The 26306-nt window shown below is 52.3% G+C and overlaps 1 protein-coding gene across 1 annotated transcript in view; it reads right to left on the bottom strand.

Moving 5' to 3' along the window:
* Positions 1–26306, bottom strand: part of Nkd1 (NKD inhibitor of WNT signaling pathway 1) — a 73693-nt gene that overhangs the window by 10046 nt on the left and 37341 nt on the right. Inside the window, exons 4-5 of the mRNA XM_021170100.2 lie at positions 10267–10333; positions 1448–1554 (exon numbers count right to left, since the gene is read on the bottom strand). Of these exons, the coding sequence (XP_021025759.1) occupies positions 1448–1554; positions 10267–10333 (174 nt within the window). The remainder of the gene's footprint in view (positions 1–1447; positions 1555–10266; positions 10334–26306) is intronic.

The raw sequence follows: 26306 nt of genomic DNA, 5'->3' as shown, positions 1-26306 counted from the left end.
AGTCTGCCCAGACTCCTCCTGGGATGTGTTTCTGATGCTTCATTTTCCTCTCATATAAGTGACAGAAAGTGGTCATCTCCATCCTCTATCCCATAAAGTCGTCAGAATAATTATGTCCTTTGCCATGTGGCCATTCATCAGCTCAGAGTTCCCAGGCCCCCTGAAGTTATGGGGACAGTCCCCATACTCCCACCTCAAGTGTCTGCTGAGGGCAGCGCTTCGCTACAGGGCCAGGCATCAAAGACCCAAGGTGACCTGGACAATGGAATGACACCCATGCCTCGGCTCACAGAGCATGGAGACAGGCCTCTGCACCACGTGGGATAATAGCTGCTGACTGGAGTGTGCATGGCAGACAAGGGGTTCCTGCTTGCAGTGGCCGCAGCCCGAAGCTGCTTCCCTCTCATTCTCAAGTGGACCATGCTGAGTTCAAAGCCAGCCTTCCCTCATCTGTGACATGCTAATCTGACACCTGCCAAGCACCCACCCCTCCTGAGGAGTATTTGATGTGAACACATACACACACACACACACACACACACACACACACACACACACACACACCTGCACATAAGCACCACACACTGCGTTGGCTAGCTATGTCATTTTGTCTGTCCTTGACGACACTGCTCGCAGCTCAAGGGCAGGAACCAGGAACCATACTTATTTTACTGTTGTTCTCCTGGCAAGCAACAGGGCTCCATTAGCACCGGGGGTTACCAAGCAAGGTAACCCACTATTTACTGTAGAATGGGAGCACCAAAAGGTCCCAGAACCCCCAGCAGATACCCACAGTCCAGGGAAGGCTGGAATGGGAAGGGCCTTGGCCTGAATTCACAGCTTTGTGCCAACAGTGGAGCTGTGCCCTGTGGCCTCCGAAAGGGAGGGACAGGGAAGGTGTGAAGCAGTGAGGGCAAGGGATGCCAGCATCCTCCGCTGATCTGGACCTCACTCTGAGCCCTCACTCTGTGCCTGGTGCCTGAGAGGAGCAGGAGGATGAGTGGATAGCCACCCCCCCCCCTTGTGTTGTTCACGTGGTTTGTAAATGGAGGCCCAGATAGAACTGGGGCCCTGCCCAGGGCTCCTGCCTTAGCTTCTTACATACCATAGAAGACCCCCCCACACACACCCCATATGTCCCAGGTCAGCCTCTGGGGAGGTGAAAGGGAAGCTTTGAGGACTCGGAAGATCCCATAAGAGGGAAACAGGCCCAAGGACCAGAGTTCAATCTCCCCGTGTGCACTCATGGGGTCCTAGTGATGTGTACTGGCCACCACTCATGTGGAGAAGCTGTGGCTGAAGTGTCATGGCTCAGGGGCAGCAGGAAGGGTCTCCCCCAGAAGCAATTATCCACATAAGAGGTGAGAACTCCTCCCATTTAGATGGGCCTCCGTTTCCCCCTTCCCGGACACTGCTGTCAAGTCACAGCCCTCAGAAGGAAACTCACTTCAAACTTGAGCTGCTTCTTGGAGGCCTGGCCGGATTCGCTCAGTCTCTCTATTCTCTTCTCATCTCCACTACCTAGGCTGTCCATCTTCTCAGGCGGCAGGGCCACTGCGGGGAGGCACAGGGAGAGAAGAACAAGTCGGGATCAGGTGGCTGTGCTGTGTCCTCAGGCCAAGAGTGCTGGCCCCTCCTGCCCTGCCTATTGGCCGTGCTCCACATCCTTCCATTCTCTGGCCTGGTGATGCCACAGGCTGTCCTGGAGAAAGCCTTTGAGGTGCAGTCACACCAGTTACTCAGGTTTCTCTGTAGCCTCTCAGACTCCTACTTGGCCCCAGCTTTCTAGGCTGGGTAAGTAGCCTATAGGCAGATTCAGTACTTTGCAGAGACTACCAACCACTTCAGCAGGGTAGGGCACACAGAGACGTATTTGGGATCCCAGGGACCACAGCCTTCTGTATTAGCTGCCTCCTAGTCCAACACTGGCGCCCTCAGAGATGCAGACGTGCTTAGTGGGTAGAGCGGAGGGAGAACTGAATGAAGAGTCTGAGGGCGGGTTTATGTGCACATGTTGAAGGACATTGGCCTCTTGAGGGATTGCAATCACCCTGACCCTTGCCCTTGGCCTCCGCTCACCTGGAGTTCTCCCCTCTGCCAAAGGACATGGTCTTCTGTGTGCCCGCCCTTCAGGAGCAGAGCAGGAGTATGAAGTGTAGGCCCATCATCCTAGACCCAGAGCCCAGGTGATGGCTTCCACCATGTAACAGAATGTCCCAGAGGAATCCTATGACCCTTCTTGTATGACACAAAGAAGCTCCAGTGTACTGTCCTAGAAGATGCTCCCACCTCTTCCCTCCTCAAACGCCCCGTACAGTGACTTTGTTGTTGTTCTATTTTGTAGGGAAACCAATGGCGGAGGGCCCCTGACCTAAGAGGCTGGCATGCCTGGAAGACAGTAAGGAGACCTGAGACGGCTTGACCAGACTGAACTGTCTTGGGAGGTTAGGATCCTGGTGACAGGAGGCACAGCCTGGACACTGGGGCTCTGTCCCCACCTCATTCGATCCATATATCCCAGTACTGCGATGAGCACCCAAGAGCAACGGCTGGGGGTGGGGAGTTCAGTGGGGGAGGGGCACACCGCCTTTCTTAGTTCATATTCTCCAGGTCAGAACTCTCTTCCTGGCAGCTATCTGCAGCAGTTCATATGGTACCCTGGAACCAGTGTTCACAGCCTGGGCAACAGGCTCGTATAGTACCGGGTCCCATAGCCCTCATCACTGGGCTATGAATTGTGTCTTCACTGGGACCTTTTGAAGCAGTTACTACTATTAGCTCCATTTTCTAGATGGAAAAACCAAGGCACAGGAACAGTCTAGGTTCCCAGAGACTTGAGCAGCTACAGACAGACCTGGGGCAGTAGTTAATTCCCCAGGGAGCTTCTCTCTTCTCTCTCTTCCTGTATCAGCACAGCTAGGACCCGCAGGGCCTCCAGCCCACGATGCCAGAGAGGACACAGCTCCCTAACGTCTTCAAGGGTGCTGACTGTGGAACGGTCTGTTATTGCAAAGTAAAGCCAAAGGAGCACATAACTAGAAGGGCCACCTCCTCAGAAAGCTCCTGGGGACCGGCATCCTTACTGTCAGGGAGGCCACCAGTCCCAAGTACTTTCTATTCCATCCCTAACTGTCCTGCTCTGATCCTATTGGTCAGACACCCTCCTCTGGCGGACCCCGAATCCAGGAAGGCCAGGCTAATAACTGGCCAGGGACTCAGAGACAGTCAAGCACCGACTACTAAATCTATTCAGTGCCCACTGGGCCATAGATGCTACCATGAGTCCAGACAGGGCACAAGGTATGGCTTTGCCATTCAGGCCTTGGGGAAAGGTGGTCCTCCTGCTACTCCTTGAACCAGGGAGCTCTGTTGAGGCCCTGACTTTACTTGTCACCAGCATGTCCCATAGACACAGCTGGACTGCACAGGAGCATCATGGGAGAGAGTGGCATTTGGTGCTCCTACTCTTCCAATCTAGGCATCTTTAAGAGTCTGTATAGTGGAGGAGAGGTGGTATCTCCCTCACAGGGATATTGGTTCTCAGTAGACAGCATCCTCAAAGTTCCAGGAGGGGTCTGTGAGGAGACTGCTGGTCAGATACTATGGTGGGTATTCAGCAAGTGCTCAATAAGTGCTGACTGTCCCCCAGCCCCTGCCTGTAGCCCAGGTGTGAACAATCTCCCTTGCTCCACTCTCCCCCTGTGTAGGAACTATAGAGACATCACAGCCTGCAGACTCCTCCCCCCCACCCTCCCAGAGAGAGAAGGGGAAGCAGAAAGCAAAACAAAGCCTAGTTCCATCTTCAAAGCCACTGCCTGGCTCTGCAGAAGTCCTGCTGATGTGAGCTGGCCAGGTTTATCGAAACCCGACTTCAAGTTCAAAGGGAAGTTATCAGACAAGCACCTCCAGGTTCAATGTTGCCTTTCATGTTCCACTTGATAAGCCCAAAGACAAGGAACCGCTGTTCCGTTCTCTCCTCTGGAGTGAGCGCTCTTGCTGCCATGCTAGAGAGCCTGTCTTCCTTCGGATCCTCCCCCACCCCTTCCTTTTTCCTCACCCGAGGTGGACATCACCCCCTCTTTCTTTCCTCATGTTTACTCTCTAGAGAACTGAGTGGCTTAGACTGTCCTCTCTTCCCCTGCTGGTCCATCATGATGTCCTAGCTCATCAAGCCTCCAGGATACCCCCCGTGGCCAAGTTAGTGAATATTCAGAGCACCCCAGCCTGGACAGGGCAGAAATAAACAGTAAGCCTGGAAGACATGCTGCCAGGGTAAGACTCCTTGACACCCTGTGCCTTATCAAAGAAGACCTTTCACCCCTACTGTCCCCTGATCAAGTGCAGGAAGAGGTGGCAGAGAACCCACAGAAAGCCATGAATTCGTAGGGTCAGAGCCAAGGGCTAGGATTCTGGCAGCTGGCACAGGATCTGCAGATGACTTCTCCAAAGCAAACCAAGGCAACCTATATTGTAGCCCAACAGCTGAGCAGAGCATCTCCACCTGGCTACGGCCCCTGGCATCAGGGCTTGGCAGCAAATGCTGCTCACTGCAGGCCACCCAAGTCATCTACCCAGGGATCAGAAGGATGCCATGCTGCCAAGGAAGGCTCTGGTGGCCAAGTCTTCACTCGGATGCTTGTCCCTGCTTCACCAGCTGCCAGTCTGAGACATCTTTCAAAGGCACCCTGAGCAGACTCCAGCTGCCAGGGAGAGCCACAGCACGGTGCATGGTCAGGGAGACGGGAGAACGGGAAGCACAGAAAAGGGAGCAGAGGAAGGAACGCAGTAAGATGTTCCAGTGCCTAAGAAGCATGTCTGGGCGATGAAGAACAGGATGCCAGGAGGCCTTGAGAGCTGCTGGGCCTGCAGCCCGGCTTTCCAAGTGAAGTTTAATGAGACATGTCACACGTACTAGTCCCTGGCTGCTTCTGCTGCACACAGGAGAGCTGTATCAAGTCACCACAGCTAGGAACCGTCTGGCCCTTCGTGTATTGCTTATGTGAAGGCAGCCCTCCTATCCTTCGCAGGTGAATGCTTGCTCGATAGGGCACAGCCTGGAAGTTACCTGTGACTGACTGTTCAGCTAACTGGAAACCCTGTGCGAGACCCAACCTGCTCAACCATTCAGAGTGGCCACAGAGGGAGAAAATGTCATTTCTACGTCCTTAAAATTGCTTCTTAGCCCAGAAGACGGTGAGGGGCTGTGCTGTAGGGCTCCTGCTCTCTGTCCATCTCACACGGAGGCCATGGCGAGCAAGCGGTGCTGGCTGGCTGACTTAGCAGAAGAGTCTCTGTAAGCATCAGCTCCAGCCTGGCTGCTCTCCACCCCCCAGCCACTGCCAGATTAAATGCATTACTTGACCATCTTCACCCGGCTCCCTTTGAAGTTCCTTTCTCAAGCTTCAAAATACCTTTTGGAGGGAGATCAGACAGCATTAAACAGAATTACTAATTAATTAAGCAAAGTTAAATTTTAAACACTGTTTGTTGTGTTAGCCAAAAGCCCGAACAGAACAGACTTCTTTCCTCCGCTGAGATCAAAGACAGCCTCTTTCCCTCTCCCCTCCCCCAGTTTAAAAAAAGGAGAGGAGGAGGAAGAGAATGAAGGAGGAGGAAGAGGAGGAGGAGGAGGAAGAGAAAGGGAAGAGACTTGGGAACCAGGGAAAAGGGGCAGCTGTGACTAGAACCTGGATTCCCAAAGCATCCCAGGGCCAATAGGAGGCACGCCTGGGATCACATGCTGTGAGAGGTCCCCATCACTTTCTGGGGACTGTTTACCCTGGCAAACAGCAGTGACCTAGAGAGCAGCCTGGCACAGCCCACCCAGCCTGAGCACTGACAGCTGGCGCCATCCAAACAGCAGGGGGAGAAGAGGACTTGGAAGCCAAGTGGGCCCTCCTTATACAGCAGCTCCATCCGAAGCTGCAAGGCGCATGCTCACCTAGGGCTCTTGCCCCATGGCTAGGGTCACTTGGGGGTCATCTGAAGTTGCTGGGAGAGAGGCTTTGAGAAGCACACTGTTCAGTTCCAGAAGTGTCACGCGTGTGGCACCAGAGTTACGTGCAGCGTATTATTTCTGACATTTCTCACGTGCATGAGAGGCAGGTGTGGAAGGAGGAGTACTGAGCTGTGTCTCGTAATTGGTACAAATGCATCCATGCTGTTAGGACCCGGTCTACCTCCATTCAATCTGGCAGCCTATCCTGCTCAGTCCCAGATGGGGCCCTCTGATGACCTACCTCACAGCAGGCTCCATATCTGCACAGACAGAACTCTAACTTTCTGGAGGCTAGTCCCCGCTAGCTGCGTGGGGCTGGTGCATCTATTCATCTCTACAGAGGAGGGTTCTCATAAGTATGAACCCAGCTGCGCCACGTCCTACACACAGGTATTGGTAAGCTAAGACAGACAGATGCTGTTAGTCCTGGCTTAAGCAACTTGGGGACCTAGTGTAGAAGGAAATGGTTGAAATTCAGAGCAAAAATTCAAACTCAGGGGACAGTAGCCAATGCTAGCTTATTTTAACACAACTCACAAGAGCCTAGTTAACAGCAAGCTTGTATAAAAGCAAGAAGCTGGAAACCAGGTTATGACCAAGGCAGTAAAGATCCAGGTAAAGTGCAGAAATGACCATCAAGAGTGTGACACGTGCCTTTTCTACCTGGAGAGCCAGCAAGTTTCCAAGCAGACACGATAGAAGACTGGGTACAAGCTGAGGTTTCTGTGCTGAAATCTGGATACACGCCCTAACATGCTCCTGATCCCCTGCAACTGTCCACACAAAGATATCTGTGACAAATATTCTGGTCTGAGGGTGGCTTGCCAGGCTGTTTCTGGGCCTACAAGCCTCCAGCGAGCAGCTGTCAGGGGGAATGCAGATGGATTTTAATATTAGCCTATGCCAAAAATAATTAGGAGGGTAAATCTGCGGCCACGAGGAGAAAGATCGTGTGTGCATTCCAGGCCAAATGGTTTCTTGCATGATTGGCACAGGCCTCAGGAGGAAAAAGGCTCCAGAGATGCACAGATGTGCCAGCATGGCACTGCCAGTCAAGTTGGCAGGTACACGTGTTGTCTCATTAAGTCCTTGCTAACACAGCGTACGAGCATCACCATTTGCATTTCACAACATTGGGAATGAAGCTTTAGACACTACATGGAAAGCTGGATGTGGTGGCACACTCATGTCATGCCAGGACAGGGAGGCCAAGCAGGACTGTGAATCTGAGCCCTCCACCCCAACCTCGCCAGGCTACGGAATCAAGACTCTGTCTTTAAAAAAAAAGGAAAAAGAAGAGAAGAGAAGAGAAGAGAAGAGAAGAGAAGAGAAGAGAAGAGAAGAGAAGAGAAGAGAAAAGAAAGGAAAAGAAAGAAAAGGGATGTATTTTTCACAGCCTCTATCTACCTACACCATTACACTATAGTCAGGTCTCACAAGCCTAGAGTTTTCCTGGTTATAAAAGTGAGAGCAGAATTTCTGCAAAGAATCCCATGACCCAGAAGCCATGCCTTGCTTGAGACAGCCCCACACATTCCGCATTCAAAGGGGAGAGAGCTTAGGGGTGGAGTTTTGTGTCTGCTCAAATTTAGATGAGAGGGAAGTTGGGCCAAGTGATCCTCCCTGACAGGAAAGAAGCCAGGGATGTCACTAATGTACCCTTTCATGGGTAGACATTCCTGATGCTCCCCAAAACCTCATCTCAGACTTTCAGGGACAGAGGACAGAAAGAGATGGAGAAGGAGAGGATGAGGGTGTGCGTGCACGTGCGCACACATCTGCTTGCACGGTGTGGCCAGCTACATTCCTAGATCCTGCCAGGCCTTTTTAGGCAATCCTATCAGAGAATTTTCAATTTCAAGAGCCTCAAGTTCAAACAAGTTTGGTTGAACATCTGAAAGAGCCCGGAATCCTGGCTTAAGGAGTGTGTGCTGTGAGCCTATGCTTTTCAGGGAACCAAGGCCACCTCCCAGCAGCAGTGATCTGGCCAGCAGAGCCCCCAAACATTCCCGGCTCGCCTCCAAATATGCACACTGCCCTCCCACACGCCACTCCTGGGCCCATGTCCCAGGATTCTGCTTTAGAGACACTTGTGACTGAGAGGGAACAGGCAAAGGGGAAACAGGCAAAGGAGGTAACTGTCTACCAATAGTGTCTGGTCCTCACGCTCTGGGGCCTGAAGTGAAGTGAGGGACAGCGTGAGTGAAGGCAGGGACCCTGGACAAAGAGAGAGCTGTAAGAGTCCGCTGTGGTTCATCCACTTTGCCCCTGTCCTTCCCCAGTGTGAAAGGCCATGAAGGAGATTAGCTTTCTAACCTGACCACTGGGGAAACAGCTAAACCTCCCTGGCACAGCAGAGCCACAACCTCCACTGTCTATGCGACACTTCCGTGGACAGCAGAAGGGAAGACACCAAGCCATGTTCACTCACTGGAAAGGGCTTAGAGGCGCTGGGGACTGAGGTGTGACTGCAGAGCTTGTGGGGAGCTCAAGCAGGAAGAGGAGCCAGGGCAGCCACCTGCTGCTCCCCAGAGGCCCCCTCAGACCTCAGGCACTGCCAGCTAGCCTTGCCCACGGGCCTGCCCTAGAGGAGTGAGTGGAACCGCCTGAAGCCGTTCCTTGAGAAGCCCTTCCCCTCCTACTCCAGTCTCCAGTCCCCAATAGCTAGGTGGCTCCATGTATATTCTTTGGTTGGTGGTCCAATCTCCGGGAACTCCAGGGGGAGGGGGGATCTGGCCTGTTGACACTGTTGCTGGCACCCTCAACCAAATGCCCTGGACCCAGAGTTTCTTCCTTTTACTCAGGCTTCTCTTTAGCCAGATACCAAGCTCTAGTGGGCTCTGTTTGCAAGGCCTGGAGGGAGCCTGGCCCAATGAGAGGGGTCATATACTTTGGTAGCCTTGACAGCCTTACTAGGTGGGACAATGGCCTGCTAGGTTCTACAAAACTAGGTTTCTGCAGCAGATACCAACTGGGCACTGGGGTCAGTAGAGACACTGCTTGGAGTCCCTGAGCCAGAAGTGAGCCAGAAGGCTGGGGTGCGCCCTGGGCATAGGGATACTCATCATAAGTCAGGGGAGCCCATGAAGGACCCCCTTGGATGCATCCTGGGCCTGCCCACCACACCAGTACTGACTCACATGCACTCAGAGCACAGACCTCAGAAGTGTACAAGGGGTTTGGCCCTCCTGTGCTTAGCTGCTTCTGGATCTCCAGAAGGAGGGTCCCTCTGCTTTCCACACCCTGCCACACAGGCCTGCGGTCAGCTTGGAACCTCTGATGTTTACTTTGTTCTTTCCCAAGTTCAAAAGGAGCTCACAGCCCTGCACGCCAAGCCAGCCCTAATCTCCTGCTCCGGTCCCAGCTGGCCAGTTAAGGCGGCTAAGACTCGGGATTAGGGGTAGCTTTACAGAACAACCCAGGAGCCAAAGCCCTCCTCTCCTGGGATGGCCAGAGACTCCTTTTCATCTTCACGCCTCACAAGGCCCCTTCCCCTCCCTTAAACAGCTAGCTCTCTAGCAGCCAAGAGGCAATGGGCTTGACCAACAGAAAGACAAAGATGACATTCAGGAACCAGTTTTCTCCCCTGGCCAGGAGCATAGAGGGATGCCGCAACCTAGGCCCAGCAGGTGTATGGCTAGGGCTCAGAAGCATCTGCCCTTGGCAGCTTGCCATGCACAGCCATAACCCTGCCCTAGTGTGGGTGGGCTTGGGCCATGGCACTGGGAATGGCAGGAGAGTCCCTGGTGGGTACTGGGTCCAGGGTCCTTCCAAGGGTCTGAAAGGGCAGACAGGGTCCTTGCTCTCCTGGGCTGCTCAATGTTGGCCAGGCTCTCCTTCCATGGTGAGTAACAGGCAGATGAAGCCCTCTCTATTGCTGGTCATAGTCATGGGAGTTCAGCTGAGCCACGTGGGCAGCTGCAAAGCATCTATGCATCAGGGCACAGGCTCTGCCGGAAACAAACCAGCAGGCGAGAGGTTGGGTTTGTGCCACTCTCCCCAGCTCTACAGCAAGGCGTTTCTGCTGGAGAAAGGAGGGTTCTTGCATAAGGGACAGGAGGAGAGAGGGCAGAGGCCAGTGGGGGATATTCACTCACTATCACTGACACCACCACAGGGGGTTAGCCCTGTGATGGCCCCTGAGCTATGTGGATGTAACTCTGAGTGCTGGGAAGGGTTCCTCATCCCCTGCTTATACCTTCTGAGCTCTGTGGGCCTCTCCCTGACCCCAGTGCCAGACATAGGCAGAGCCACTGAAACCCACATACCTTCTAGGGGGAAGTCGTCCTCGTCCTCCTCACCGAGAGCCTCTCTAGAAGTGTCACCCACGAGTTCCTGGGGAAGACAGAGCATCAGGTTACAAGACAGTGGGGGTGGGGGGTGCAGTAGGAGCCAACCTGGCTAGACTGCACAGGTGGTGGTGAGGACACAGGGCTGAGCAGATGAGACAGGACCTAGTCATATGATAATACAAGTGGCTTCTCAGTGCACAGCACCCTGGGAAGAACTGCCCAGGACCTACAGAGGCCAATTCCATGCCCCCACTGGGACGCCAGGTAAGGTCAGTGTCTCTTGTCCCTCCCGTCCAGCCAACTTCACAGCCACAGACTCAGCAAGGCTCCAAGAGAGACCTCAGTCTAGATTCTTCCTCCAAACAAGGTGGGGCCCTCTGCGCGCTCTTCTCTGATCAACCCCTATTACCCGCAAGGCCAAAGCGCCAATGCCCTGGGCCTGCGTGCTGTGGCCCCAGTGGTCTTCACTAGGACCTCCGTATCTTGTCCACACCCCATCATCCCAGACGTTAATCTGATCTTGGCACGTGCCTGGTCTGTCCCCTCGAGGAGCTGTTGATTTGGGATCCAACATGGCCGGGGGTCCTTCCCAGCAGCCTTGTCAAGCTGCCATTCAGATCCTGTCATACTGGCAAAGGGAATGTTGCTGTCCCACAGGCTCGGAAAGGTCTGAGACGCCAAGGGACGAGTGCTCCAACTACCCTGACTCGTCCCAGCAGAAGAGATACAGAAAGAATTAGACTGTAGCTTACTAAATGACTAGTTTTTGGTACTCAGCCAAAAGTTTCCAAACCTAAGATTATTTAGATAAAGTTAAATAAGACCTTTAATGTAAGACTTCCCGGGGCCTTCACTATAGTCAGCAACACGTGAATCTCCACTGCTGTATACTGCAGTATGGGGCTCACATCCCAAGGACCACATTGCCAACATTAGGAAAATACCCCTCTCTTGGAAAATAAAGAGCTCGGGGATGGGCACGCCATATTCTATTTCCTAATGTGGTTGGTGTGACAACGCTTCTAAATCCCAGCAAATGGTAAGAGCTAAAAAGCCCAAACACGGCAGCTGCTACCAGAGCCTCATTGTGACAACAAAAACCTTTGCATTGGCAAAGCTTCCACAGAATACAAACCACCCAAACTCTGCACTTCAGATGCTTAAAGAACATCCAGGCTTGTCCTGACAAGGCACAGAAAGGGATGCTGCATAGAGCGGGTTGCTCAATGGTTAGAGCAGCAGGGTGGCTTCCAGCCTCCACTTTCGTTTTAGAGACAAACAGCTCTCTGTTTGCAGGTAGCTCTCTAGACCATTCTAGGCACTACACTCCTTCTTCAAGGTAGTTGAAGCATGGCTGTGCCTGCCCCGGTGCCCCATTTACTAAAACCCTGGTGACTTTCTTCACACCCCTTCTTGCCAATTATCATAATCACTGAACATTTCCCAGGCTTGTAATCTGGCTGTTTGTGTTAACAGGACCAGCGTTGACAGGGAATCTGCAGACACTGACAGGAAAGGGACATACACAGGTGGCATCATCAGATGGTGGGGACGCCCCAGCAGCCAATTAAAGTCCAACTTTCATGCCACAGAGACTGCTGCCATCTCTTCAGTCCCAAACTGCTGGCAGGCAGTGCTTGCGACAGGAGCAGGCAGCAGGCTTTAAGGGGACAAAGGCCCTTCACGCTGGGTCCTCTAGGAAAGAGTGGTCTCAGCGCTGACCTCAGTAGCCCTCATAGCACCACAGCAAGGATGCTAACAATGACGAGCCTTTGAGGTCCTGGGACTTTCTACTGGTGTTACTGCCACATCACCCCAACAGAGCAGCCAAGGAAGCCATGCACTGATGCTGTACACCTGCCAGCACGGCCGCGAGTGACAGGCACAGCAAACCCGCAGAGGACTGAGCTCACACAAAGTATATGCTCCCTAGCACACGGCGATGCTTCCTGGGCCGCTCAGGGTCTCAGTATAGAGTGTTCGTGGTCTCTAGACCCAGGGAAATGTGACATAGTGAACCAACCCAGGGTTAGGAGAGCCCTGGCTTCTGGGCTTATCTGTACAATGGTCCCCAGTATAAACCACACTATGGTAGGACAGCTAACAGTGGACACTCCCTGCCCAGTAGGCAGCGGGGACGTTGTATTAAATAACCTCCTCTGGCCATCCCAACAGTCCTGCTCTGTCCTCCTCTCAAGAAGTAATTGATTTGCAAATATCACAGTGCATGTGTGAGCACCGTTATCCCGTGGCAATGGGACAGCAAACAAGGATGCTGACAGCAGCCGAAGTGATAGCAGCTGCCACACGTGCGGCACTTGTGCTACACGTGCAGCGGGTGCAAGGCCCGGATCTCACCCACGGCACTGCAAAAAACAGAAGGATCAGATGGCAAAGAAAAGGCACCGAACAGAGCCCTCTCTACTGTAAGTCTGAGACCAGCCTGGGCTACACCTTATCTCAAAACAGACAGACAGACAGACAGACAGACAGACAGACGCATGAATCAGGACCTGGCCATCAGCTTTGGTGGGTTAGAGGCCAAGTGCTCCAATCTACCCAGTGGGACTCAGAACAGCACAGCTCCTTGCTCTCTGGGGTATGGGCTTGGTCCAGGCTGCAGCCTGGCTGAAAGCCCAGTCCACACAGCCACTGACCTGAAGCAGGAACATGGTTCCTGCAGAAACGTGGATGCTGCTGGAACTGTGCCCTCTGACTCATCGCTCTAACAAGCCCCATGGGGGCTGCAGCAGAGGGTACAGAAGTAGAATCAGGGGGTCACGGGCAGCGCAAACACAGCTCACTGCACCAGCTAAGCCACAGAGGTTCAGCTCTACCTCCCAAGGTGCCTTGGTTCCCCCTCCACAGGCAGGGTCCACAGCACACTGTCTCAGGGTGACTCTGGGGGTGGGGGACAAGGAAGTGCTCCGCCTCTGTGCTGGAAGATCAACCAGCAGGTACTGTTCATTGTGTCCTCGGTGCTCACTACCAAGCAGCTATGGGCAAATGCCTGAAATGCTGGAATTGACCAATCCTAGCTGCCCTCCCAATGACAACCACTGTGTGGTATGCTGCTATTATACCCACTTTATGGATGAGAAAACTAAGTCAGAGCAGTCCTGTGACTGGCCAGTGCTACAATTCTTATATACTAGAGAGTCCAACCTTTACCACTGCACCTCCTTAAGAGGCTTGTGTACGGCACCTAGACAGAGAACTATCTAATTAGAAGGATTCAGGACCTAGGCCCCTCTCTTCTGACCTCCAGAACTATGGGCCTCAGACTTATTCCAAATTCTAAGACCAGAGGCCTAGCTTGGTAGTCTGTCAGGACATATGGCCTACATGTGCCTCTAAAGTTCCAGCACTGCCCCTCTGCTGCCCCTGGGAGCCCAGCCTCTACCCCTCACTGGGCCCCAGGAAGAGCAACTTCTCCTCCGGTCACTGGTGTGCAGCCGGCCCAGCCCTGAGCTAAGCAGCAGGCACACTGCCTTATAAGGCCTCAGGGACGGAAAACCACATCAAAGCGGGGCCTTGGGGGACGCTGGCGCGGGCTAGGGATTTTCCTCTTTGTCACTGGGACCTCATACTCCTGAACTCAGTCTCCCCCACGCAAGGCCCCAGCAGGTCTCTGTCAATCTTTCTGCTCCCTAAGAGGTAACAGATGTGGGTGCCACACACTTTCCAAGCAAACTCTTGGTGCCCACAGAACACGGTACCGTATAGACTTCGAGAGTGCACAGGACTGAGACATTCCAGGAAGAGGGGGTGCAGCCCAGGCCACCCCAGAACCCTTAGATCCAAGCAGCCTGTCCCACTTAGCTCCTGAAATGAATGCACAGCAACCTCTCTCTTCCATGAACTCTGCAGACTTGGCCCAGCCCCACTAATGGCAAGCTCCACCTCCTGCTGTCAGAGCTGGGACAAAGCCAGACCATGCTCCAGTGCCCAGGTGGGCCCAGCAAGGGCTCTAGCCCCTCTCCACGGCTGAGTGGCAATAAAAGTGTCACTACACTTGTCTGCCCCTATTTTCCTCCTCTGAGAAATGGAGATTTTTATGTCAAAGAGGAACCAGGAAGAAAGTGGGGTCAAAATGTCTAGGCATTTTGTGGCATCTGTTACAAGATGATGTAATATCTTGTCAAGAGCCTAAATGTCACTTCTCCCATTCTTCTGCCACAGCCTCCCCTTGCAGGTGCTCTCAGATATTCTCATGGTCTATCCTGATAACCAACTGGCTCCTGCCCAGCAACCCCACCCCCTCTGAGAGCCCATCCAAGTTCCGTAGCATCTGGGGCTAAGATATCCCCCAAAGGTCATCAAAAGATATGGTATGACTCTTCATAGTGAGACTCCTCTGCCTGTCACACAGTGTACATCCCCTGGAAGGACCAAAGGAGCACATGCAGGGGACCCGATGCCACTACAGTGACTGAGTAAGGGACCACGAGGCACCCAACAGGCCAGAGAGCATACAGAACAGATGCCCTGGTCACTCACTGGACGGGGAAGGAGTGGCCTCAGTCAAAACCCCAGCCTTATCAGAATCCTTCCAATTCTCAAGGATGAGATAATGGTCCTCTGGGCTCCATGGGGGCTGATTCCAAAGACACCCAAATCCTAGGACTCTGGAAGCCCTGAGGTAAAATAGCACGGTATCTGTACGGAGCCTAGACCCCTCCCTTGGAGTCTTCCACCCATCTCTAGATGACTCGTAGTTCCGACAAGTGCAGTTGTGGAAGCAGCTGTCACACTGCTCTTTAGAGAATAACAGCCAAGAAAAGAGCCTGTCCTTGCTCAATACAAAGGTTGTTTTTCCATGTGTATCTTCAGTGGGATGAATGGGTGGGTGTGGGACCCACGGAAACAGAGGGCCAGCTGAACATGCACATGTCACCCAGGGAATGAAATCCTGATTTAGCAAGACCTCGGATGATCCCCCACTTCCCAGAAGAAGGGTCTGGAGCTCAGACAGATGGAAAGAAGGGTTGAACTGGTCGGAGAAGCTGGCAGAGAAGGCTGGGATCTTCTGGGCCTAGATGAGTCCATGGTCTCCTAGTTCCAGGAAATCTGGGGGATCCAGCCCCCAACAGCCCCAGTGGCTGGTTGCTTTTCTGTGGCACATCCAACAGAGATGGGATAACCAAGGCAGCTCACCATCTGGCCCTCGTCTCTAACTTCTCAGTCCCCCAGGCTTCTCTACCCTCAGAGTCCACTCATGAGCACCACAGGCCATAGGTGCTAGGAACTGCCCACTCAGGCTAACAATGAGGGACATTCAGGCCAGGAGACAAAACCAGTCACCATCCAAGGGCTAAGGAGATGGAGACGGACAAGGCTCCCCAAAGCACTGGCTTCTGTGACAGGAAGTCAGAGAACCCCCTCCCCCAGGGAAGAGGAACCCAAGTTCATTCTACCCCAAAAGAGTATCAGAACCAAGATCTCAGGCAGCTGCTTCCAGAGCCAGGCAACATCTCTCTGCAAGTGGACAGGAGCACAAGGCACAGCCCTCAGCTCCTCCAGCAGTCTACCAGCTGCGGGTCACAGGCAATGGATCCTGCGCCTCCTGGGAGCTGACGAAGACACCTGCCTCCCTGGCTGCATCTTGACTCACTTCTGGCCCCTAAAGTCCACCATTTCTGCCCAGATGGAGGTCAGAGAGAGAGGCCAGTGAAGGGAAGGTTATGAACCACCATCTCTTGAGCGCAGGCTCTGGGAGGACCCAGCTGGTTTTGTTCTGGAATTGTACCTGACATTCATTATGTGTGTGTCCCACCTTTGACCATTTCAACCCAGTGTTAACAAGAAACACTTCTGTGTTTGTTCCAAGTAAGTTTGCCATTCCGTGTTAAGCTGCATACATAGCTCCCTGGGAATGCGGACAATCTGTGGGCTATGGGTTGGCACATCTGTTAGGTGCTAGACAAATGTGGTAAGTGTGTTTTGGGTGGACTCTGGCTCTGGGAACACTGTCCCTGCCCATCCTCACACACTGCCACCTAGGATGGTGACAAATCCCAACTCATTAACCTGTTTACGGCAACAACTCAGGCTAAACTTGTCCCTGGCTGTAAAAATCCTGACACAGACCAGGACCAAGTTAGAGCCTACTATAACTGGAATGTGAGACCTCTGCCACGCTCAGGAGCTATGAAAGGCTTATGCCACCCTTGCCCATAGTCCCTCTGGTTTCCCCAGCTGGTTCAACTGTGCTGCTCAGAGGAGAGAGGCAGCTCTCAGGCACTGACAGGGCTGGCTTTCTGCCTAGGCTCACAAGAAACAGCCTCTGTGGCTCCAAAGACACGGAGTGGTGATTAAAATTCCTCCCCTCGCTCCTATTTTTATCTGCCTACAATGTAGTCGGAGTGCTCCGTGCGGCGCCCCCAGCTGGCCCCCCACAGCTAAGCATGCAGCCTAAACACCTAGTCTCCTGCTAGGGAGATGGACATCAGACATCAGGGAGGACCCCACGGGACACAAATGACCCTCAGGGATGGTGGCCTTGCCAACTTCTGGCATCAGCCAGCCACAGATTAACAAAGTACACTGCCCAGGCTATCAGTCGGCAAGCTGTGGACATTTGCATGCCACCATCACCACAACTTCCTTTAAGACAGTTCCAACCTACACTACTTGATACTCCTCCCCCCCCTCCCCTTACTACAGTAGTGAGGGATAGAACCCAGAGTTTCTACATACTAGGCATTCTAACCACTGAGATTCCCAGTCTTCTTCTTAAATGTTCACTTTTTATTTTGAGATAGAGTTTCAACTGCCAGGCTAGCCTTAAACTGACATTCCTCCTGTCTTGGCTGTTGAGTAACTGGGATTACAGATGTGCAGCTGGCTAATACTCAAACTTCTCTAAGTATGTTAAATATTCTCATTCTCTCCTCTCTTTCTCCCCACTCCCAACCCTCCAACCTTGCAAGAAGATCAGCAACTGCAGGGCTATGAGTCCTCGTTACATTCAAGGCTTTTGAGGCATATCGTACATTAAATGACAGATATAGTCATTACAATGCCAGATGTCCACTACTTACCACCCCAAGTCCTACCCCACAGAAGAATGATGCCCAGGCTTTGAGAATGGAAAGATGTGACAAGCCCCATGGTGCCCCTATGGCAAGGCTGGCTCTAACAGGAGGAGAGGGAGAAGAGACACACAGAGCCAGACACGGAGGGATGCCCAGGCTCTTTTCATAGACAACAGCTACTACATTTATAATGCAATGTCTATGGATGGAGAAAAGAAGGCTGAGGCGGGGAACAAGCCCAAACTTGAAGGTGGTAAACTTTGTATGCTTTCTTATGGTGAATGTCAGAGTTTGAGGCAGATGTCCTGGGGCAGGAGAGGCTATACAGAATAGTCAGGGCGTAGACCTAGCCCAAGCTCAGCACCCACGAGCTTACTGGGGAATGGGGGTACAAGGTCATAAAGACTAAGGACCAAGGATGATACAACGAACATTGACTGAGTGTGACAGCTGCCTGGTGCCATGCTGAGCCTGGTACCTCCACTGAACCCTCCTCAGCATGGGGTCTGAGGCCTGCTGCTGTCCCAGCATGACACTCTGGAGTCACCACTGTGTGCTATGAGACTCCATGCAAGCAATGCCACCTGCCTGCTCACTGGTGTCCCCAGCTGCTGTTACAGGGAAATGACTTACACACAAAACAGTGAGCTCACATCTGGAACAGTGGCTGTGACCTTCTGCTCCCTGGCTTCCAAGGGGCCTTCGCTGTCACCCACTGTACTCTCCTCTCTGAGGTCTTCAGGGATCAGACAGCTGTGCTGTCCCAAAAGGTATATATGGTCATGCTGCTATCTTTCCTAACTCCCAGGTTTTCCTGCCCGGTAGCTGCCTGTCACATTGCTCACCTGCCCAGCCACTGGCCTACTGCTACATGGCTGAGAGTGGATGACGGAAGCGGTCAAGAGCACCTGAACACCTCTGACCACTCAGCAGCTGTAGTGGCTGCTCTAGTGTCCTCCAGTCTGCTGCCAGGATACAGCCCATGTGCCTTGCGGGGTAAGTTGGCTGTAAACCAGGCCACTTGTGGCAGGGGGTACTGTCATCTGTTAACCTGATCACAGTGCCTCTGCTGCCCCCAAGCTACCTTGTGGAGGGGAAGGAGGTGTGCTCTGACCTAAGACAGTAAGCAGTGAGGCCAGGAGCTGGGAGAGGGGAGATCAGAAGCCAGGGTTCCCCATTCAGCCTCAGAAGTGAGGCCCTAGAAGTGAAATGCACACATTAAGCAAGAATTTTTCTTTCTGCCCTCAACAAATGCAAGAACATTTGGAGATGACAGGCAAACAAATGTGTTGGTCAGACTCTGGGATATTCTTATCTGTACAGACACATAGATACAAAGAGACAGACAGGCAGGCAGATAGACACACACATGAAGGGAGTGGGGGGGGACTGTCCAGCTTGAAAGGGCTCTGGGATTGTGCCTGCAGAGATCAGTTCCTGCTGGTCTTGCTCCCAGCATCCCAGGCCTCCCTTTCCAGCCATCCATTTTACAATCCATCTTGGCCTTCAATCCAGCATTGAAAAAGCACGTCAGCCAAGGTCTGGTAGTGCCTACCTTTTATCTCAGCACTCAGGAGGCAGAAGCAGGCAGATCTCAGAGTTTGATGCTGTCCTGGTCTACAGAGTGAGTTCCAGGACAGCCAGGCCTATGTAGGAGAGACCATGTCTCCAAAAAGAAAACAAATACAAAACCAGAAAAAGGAAAAGGAAAAAAAGAAAAAAAGGCAGGCAGGCAGGCAGGCAGGCAGGCAGGCAGGCAGGCAGGTTTCTTGTCACTCTCCCCCAGACCAATGTGCCCAGCCCACCTGGGTTGTGCTTCTCAGAGCGCTCTGCCCTTCATGAGCGCACCAGTCTCATGGCTCCCTGCACTAGTAGTGGGGGCAATCATCTTATTGTCCTAGACACCCATTTGGGCAGAATCAACAGTTTTAGCCCTGGGCTCCAGAGGACTGGTCTGAGTCTCAGAGCCCACTCAACCTTACACACAGGTGCACCAGGGTCACGTGGAGGCGAACATGGAGGAAGGACTGGCTGCTGGGGAGGCTGGGGAGCACAGAAGAGCACCAGTCTGGAGCCCTTCCTGCTAAGGGCTGAGTGGGCAGCTTAGAAGTGCCCGTGTGGATCCAGCAGACCGAGTACTCTGTGCCTCCTCCAGCAGTCTCCACGCCCTGTATTGTGAGAGTTGGTACGCCCTCTCCCCACTCTCTGAACATGCACTGCCTTTACACTAAAATATTGAATTTTTAAAGTTTTATTTTTAAAACAAAGATGTAGCTTCTGTCAGATTCACATCGAGCTTCATGCATCCCAAACCAAGCCACGGCTTCTACAAGGCCATCTTCCCCAAGCCTTCCCTTCCTTCTTGGGTGTATCTGTCTGTCTGTCTGTCTGTCAGTTCTCCACTGCTGCTCAGGCCAGACCACCGGAGCAAGCCAATGTTTCTGAGGCTTTCCTTCTGTCCATCAGCAGACAGTGCTGGTTCCACCCTCATGCCATGAGCTGACACTGCACTCTCACCTCCTTCTTGTCCCCAGTGTGTCCCAGCGCTGACTCGGCACCAGGACAACATGATCATTTTCTGCACTGTGTTCCCCACTACTCTATGATGTTACCCCCCCTCACTGCTTCCCATTCACTGTCTCCTGCAGTCATGTTAGACACCCCGCCCCTTGCTATTTCTGGTATTTGGCACATTGCTTACGCTGGCCACCGCACCTACAGCATCCTCTGCCTGGGTTGTTTTTTCTCTAGAAAGCCCCTCTCTCCTTCAGGGTTCTACTATTAAATCTATTTAAAACTGCACCCTCTGCCATGACAAACACTCACTCCCTTCCTCATCCTTATCTGGGGCTCACTGCCATGTGTAATTCTATACCAGGCCTGACAGGAGGCATGCAGCAGGCATGTGCTGAGCAACCAAGGCAGCTCTCTATTTACAGACTAAGAAAACATTCCCTGCATTTTCTCCCAAGAAGAAAGCACTGGCCCAAGAGCCCAAAGTACATGATTGTCTCTGCTAAAATTATCCACCGTGTTCCCATACATCAAGGTTACAGAGATGGCACCAAAAATGCTCTCTGAGGCTGTGACAGCTGGCATGTGGGTTGCCTGATGTTCATCACCATCAGGCAGAGAGAAGGCAAGGTTGTGTACCAGAACCAGTACCGATGTGGTAGGTAGGCTTTACAGTAGTCAGCTGGAAGGGTGCCAAGCTCAAGGCGACAGGGTCTTTAGCCACCACACCGTGTAGAACTTTTCTGTGTCCTTAGGCACCTGGGAGTCCTGAACACTCCACCTGCTTCTTGCTCTTGGCTGCACACACTTGGGAAGCCAGGGACTAACTGCTGGTCCGTTAGATGCTGAGAACTTGGAATCCGTGGAAATGGCACCAATGGAGCATGTCAGGGAAGAGGAGGGCACAGTCGCCACCACACACCAGGTTTTACTGTTACATTCCAGGTTTACATTCCAGAAAACCCAAAATCCAGAAGAATAGCCTGGGTTCAAGAAGTCACTGCTTGCCCTTGCACACACATCAGGACCCCATGTCATTGGTGGCTTAAGGAGGACTGTGAAGGACTGGCAGATGCTGTGTGGCCAGCAGAGAAGGAAGGAGACTGCTCAGGTCCAGGGGTAGAAGGCATCCATAGCTGAGGTTTTCTCTATCATCCCTTACTCCAAGTAACCCAGAGAGATCAATGGGCAATTATCGCCCCCTCCCTGATTACATGTTAGGGGTTAAGGATCTGCAAGGGGAAGCGAGAAAGAGGTGCAGCTGGGAAGGACTACATCCTTGTGTGTAGGCCAGGCCTGAGAACCACAGTGATCTAGGGACACTACAGCAGAGGCCCAGACAGCCTCTCATCAAGGGCTGGCATCAGCCCAGGCAGGACCAGAGACCCACTGAGGATGCCCCTGCCGTGGAAATGGCACATCGACTACATAGGTTTTGTGAACCTCCCTCTTCCAGTCTATTTGTAGACTTTTTTTTTTTTTCTATTTGTAGACGTTTGTAAGAACCTGAGTATAGGTGGGGAAAAGAGGCCACAAAGAGAGACAGAACATGTCAGGGTTACAGAGCCCAGTAGCAGCAGAGCCACCATCAGTACCCCAAAGACCCAAAGTAGGAGTAAGAGATCAGCTCAGGAGTTCCCCCAATCCATTTACAGCCAGGAGCAGGTTCTGCATGCAGCCAGTTCAGCCCCGGCAGTCAGAAAGACCACACAAAGTATCCAGGGGTCTCCCCACGGAGGGTCTGACACACTCTACTGACGCCTGTGTTAGCACCGTGACAGCCTTTGATAGGGTGACTAGCTCACCACTCTGGAGCCTCAGCACACAAGGCTCCTTGAGGCCTCCCAGCTGCCACTCCTGTGAGGCTTCCTCAAAACCCACCCTGGCACCTGATCTGAAGGCTTAGAACTGTGTGGCCCTGAGAAGAGCAGAGGGGACTAAGGCCCATGTTGAGTCTGGACAAACTCTAGAGAGAAGTCATAATCTATAGAGGTCCTCACAGGACCAAGCTAGAACCCAGAGCCCCACCCAGAAATGGAACCTTTGCATCTTAGTTCCTTCATTTGACTGCCTTGGGACATCCTCAAGGTACCAGAGACAATCCTTGCCTTTGATTCTGCTTCTGGGGTACCATGACCTAAGAAAGGTTCCCACTTAAGTATCTGCAGTTGGGGAGCTCCGACCTCACGTGGTGTCTTCCCAGACAGCAGACAGGCTGCTCGGTCTTGTGTAAACCAGAAAGAGCACAGGTTCGGGCCCAGAAGTCATAGTAATGACAGTATAACCAGCGAAGGGTAGGATCTCACACCAGAACTCAGTCTCTGCTGGCAGAGAGAAGGAACATTTCCACCCTTCATCTCCTCAGAGCGTTCATCTACAGCTCTAGGGTGAACTTCAGACCATTCTCTGGGGGACCCAAGTATCTTTGTCCCTCCTTTTGACTCTATGTGCTCGCTATAGAATCTGTGAGTGAGAATCCCCTGTCCAGCCCCTCCCAGCGTCCATACATAGCTCCCTCCAGAGTTACTGGTGATCTTTGGATGTCCATCCTAGGCTGTCCGACTCCACCCAGAGCATTGGGCATCTCAGACACAACACAGAACTGCTTAGTGTGAGGCCTGCCTGTGCAAGATTTGGAACAGACTTAAAATAAAACGTCTTTGTCTTCTACCTGGAATTCCTATGTATCAGGGAAATCCTGGCTCTCCCCACTCTCATCCACCTGTAGGTCAGGGCTGACTTCTCCCCCTAACCATGACCCAACCAATGGGAACTGTGCAGTATCCCAAGCCAGGCCAAGGAGCCCCAGTGCATTCTCAGGACATCTGAGATAATGAGGCTTGGAATTTGCAACTGCTGGAAACATTTACTTCCTTACGGGAAGATCCTAGCTGAATAAGAAGGGAACCCAGGAAAGTAGGGGTCAGTGAAGCAAGAAAAAACAGGTTACACCACCATCAAAGCCCCCAGATCAAACCATGGCTGGAGCTGGGCCCCCTTAGACACTTCAGTGATGTGAACTGCTAAACCTCCTCCTTCCTATTCACGCCCATTTGAGCTTGTTTTCCATCATGGCTGCCAAGTCCTAGCTAATGTACCTTCCCCTCATCACCAACACATTCTGCCAGGTCCAGAATGTATGTCCCCAGAACTCCCAAGTTCACCCTTCACCATGAGTGACAGGAAAGCTCAGGTGACAGAAAGGCTCAGCTCACCCACCCTCACTCTGGGGCTTGAAGCCTCAGCCTTGGCCTTCCCTGCTATAAATAAATAAACACACACACACACACACACACACACACACACACACACACACACACACACCACTTCCCATTACTGTCACAAATATCAAGTACAAAGGGAAGAAACTTATTTAGGCTCATAGCTTGTAAGCTCATCCAGCCTGCTGGCCACCAACCACATTCAGCCAAGGGGAGCCACACATGCATGTCATACAAAGTCATAAACTTTCTTAAAACATTAATCTTCTTGTGATTTCTTTGGCTGGGGGAAGAGTACCTGATTGAGAAGTTCTTGAGCATGAACTTTGTGAATGACAGACATCATGTAGGTAGGACACATCTGCTAGAGAGCCCCACTGTGGTGAGGCTCAGACTCCTGCTAGTGAACCCCGGCTAGGCTGCCCTGGGGACCAGGCACTCAACGTGTGGGCCTTTACACTCACCCCAGGTATGACAGTGTCCTTATGATTATGTAGCACCCTAAGCAGAACACCTTCAAGAGAGATAAGTATTATGCCCAAGGCAAGGAACACAAGAGCGACTGGCACTGGCTAGGGTAACTCACCTGGGGGCACAATGTCCACCACTTTCTGCTGCCCCTTCTCTGAGCGGTCACCCCCACCTTGTGGGCCCATCTTCCTTACCTTCCTGCCCTCTGCACATGTGCTCCCTTCTTCCTCGTGTCACTTCCTGATTGCTTCCTGCAGACTTCCAGAGAAGCCATCCTGAGATATGACATTCCCGCTCAGCCCTCTGCCCTGGTATGTCCAGTCTCCCGCTTCACTCCCTCCCTATGCCAGAAGCCCTTCAGACTCAAGCCTAGTATGCACATGCACATGCGCACATACACACAGCTGGCAGTGGAAACAAAGGCCCTCCTTCTTTCATGCAGACTGAATTTTCTGTGTTGAAGAAACCATCATCAGTAGGGTGCTAGACAGAGGCAGAGACTGGGGATGGGGCATCACGAGTCAGGGAGGGCAGCAGAGGCAAAGCACTGGGCCTCCAACAGTCTTCACTGACAGTGAGGCCAGGGACTGGCACCAGCTGGCCTCTGCCGGCATCTAGCTCTGGCTCCTATTCAAAACGCAGGCCAGTGATGCTGGCGATGTGGCCAGCCTCCAGCAACACGGTACTCTGCAGCAGCCAAGCTGTTGCCCAAGAATGCAAACAAGACAGAAGACCACTCATGGAGGCCAGCACCCCATATGGAAACAAACACCCCAAGCCTAGATTCCACTCCCAGGCAAGTGGTTATCTCTAGGGCCTGGTTCTTCAAGTGGCCATTTGGGGCTAGCCTCTACCTGTTTCTAGCTTGGCAGGGTTATAGCGTGAGGCCAGCTACTTGCTCACAGCCAGGTCAGGCTGATGATCTCTGCACTGGTAGGACCCCTCCACTGCTTTCCAGGCTGAAGGGTAGAGTGGACATGGCTGAGAATCCTGCTTCCAAAATGCTTGCGGTTATTTTCCCAGACTGGCCCTAAGCTCATGGGTCTTCTCTCTCAGCCTCCTGAGTGGCTGGATGGCGGGCCTTCACATAACATCCAGTTTTAGATTTCTTTTGAGCAGTGAAGTCATACAGCAGCATATGAGGAGGGGCTCAAGTGTGGGCATTAATGGGATCTGTGTTTAACTCTGCCCTGGATATAAGTGGTGGGTACTACCGCCTGAGGAAATCAAGATCAAGATCTGCTCAAAACAAACAAAAAAGAAACCCTCCAGCAAGTGGCTGAGAAGCAGCAGCAGGCCAGGTCCTGAGCCAGGACTCCACACTCTCCCAAGGCTGTGATCTAGCATGGGAACTGAGGGCCAGTGCAGCTGAAGCAGCTCTGTGGCCCCAGAAACAACTCAGAAGCTAGGGCCAGCACTGGAATAGGGCAACCTGGTGATATGTCAAGCTGGTAGCAGAGCCCCAGCTGTAGGATCCCAGTGCCAACCTGGGCTGGAGTGGTCGGCCTCTCCGTTCTCAGGAATTTCCCTTCTGCAAATTGTTTTCCTTCTCAAGCAAGCATGCTGCAGGACCTCGTGGGACACCAGAACCCCTACAATCCAGATGTCAGAAGCTGGTTCGCCCACTGGCCACTCAGATAGACCATCCCTGAGAAGGTGTACCACCCTTCAGGACCCTGGGGTCCCAGCGGCTCTGGTTTGTCATTTGATTCATCCCAGGTGCTGCAGAAGGAAATAAATGGTGTTCTAGTTTGAGTCTGTTGCTGTGGTGAAACGCTATGGCTAAAAGCAAATAGGGAAAGAGAGGTTTATTTGGCTCCCACTTCCAGGCTACAATACATCACTGATGGACGTCAGGGCAGAAACCGTGGAGGAATGCTGATGCTGGCTTGCTCTCTGGCTTATGCTTAACTAGCATTGTTGTAGGTAGCCCTGGACCACTTGACCCAGGAATGGTGTTGCCTACAGTGGGCTGGGCCTTCCCACATTATTAAACAACCAAGACAATCCACTATAGTCCACGTAGGAGGATTCCTCCATTGAGACGCTCCCTCTCAGATGAGTAGTTGAGAGTCAAGATTACCCAGGAAATCAGTAAGCTCTCTCTCCCTATAGAGACTCTCGGATCCATCAAGACATGCAAACTGCAGAACAACTTGCCTATAGTGACTACTTCCAACTATTCCAAGAAAATGAATAACAATTACCTTAATATCAATAATTAGTCTTTTAAACAATATACCCTAAGCTGCATTATAATAAGTATGGTAAACTCTGGGTAAGATCCTCTATAAAATAATGTGGATAGCAATCTGGACAGACATCTAGTGTCAACTTGGGGCCTCCACGTGCATATGCAAACATGTGCATGCATGCACACATGCCTACCCACATGCATGTGATGGTGCATGCACTCATGCATGAGCATCCCCAACACACACACACACACACACACACACACACACACACACACACACACTACAACAGCCATACCATGGGAGGTGACCTCATCTGGAAAATGAAATTTCACATCGAAAAAAGATAGACTGTTTTTCTCTTCAGAGTCTGAGTTGAGGCCTAGCAGTCTCCACAGAGTTAAGGAATCTGTCGGGCTGCCACCTGATCCTCATGCAAGTCATGAATTACTCCTGCAACTCATGCACGTTCTAGTTGGAGAAGCCCTGGTCTAGCGACGAGCTGGCATTCTCAACTTAGTACACGGTACTACTTTATATGTCTTAGCCCATTTGACAGTCATGAAAAGTCTACAGTT

Source organism: Mus caroli, chromosome 8 (genome assembly GCF_900094665.2).
Source record: "Mus caroli chromosome 8, CAROLI_EIJ_v1.1, whole genome shotgun sequence".
Taxonomy (NCBI): domain Eukaryota; kingdom Metazoa; phylum Chordata; class Mammalia; order Rodentia; family Muridae; genus Mus; species Mus caroli.
This window is presented reverse-complemented; position numbering and strand designations above follow the sequence as displayed.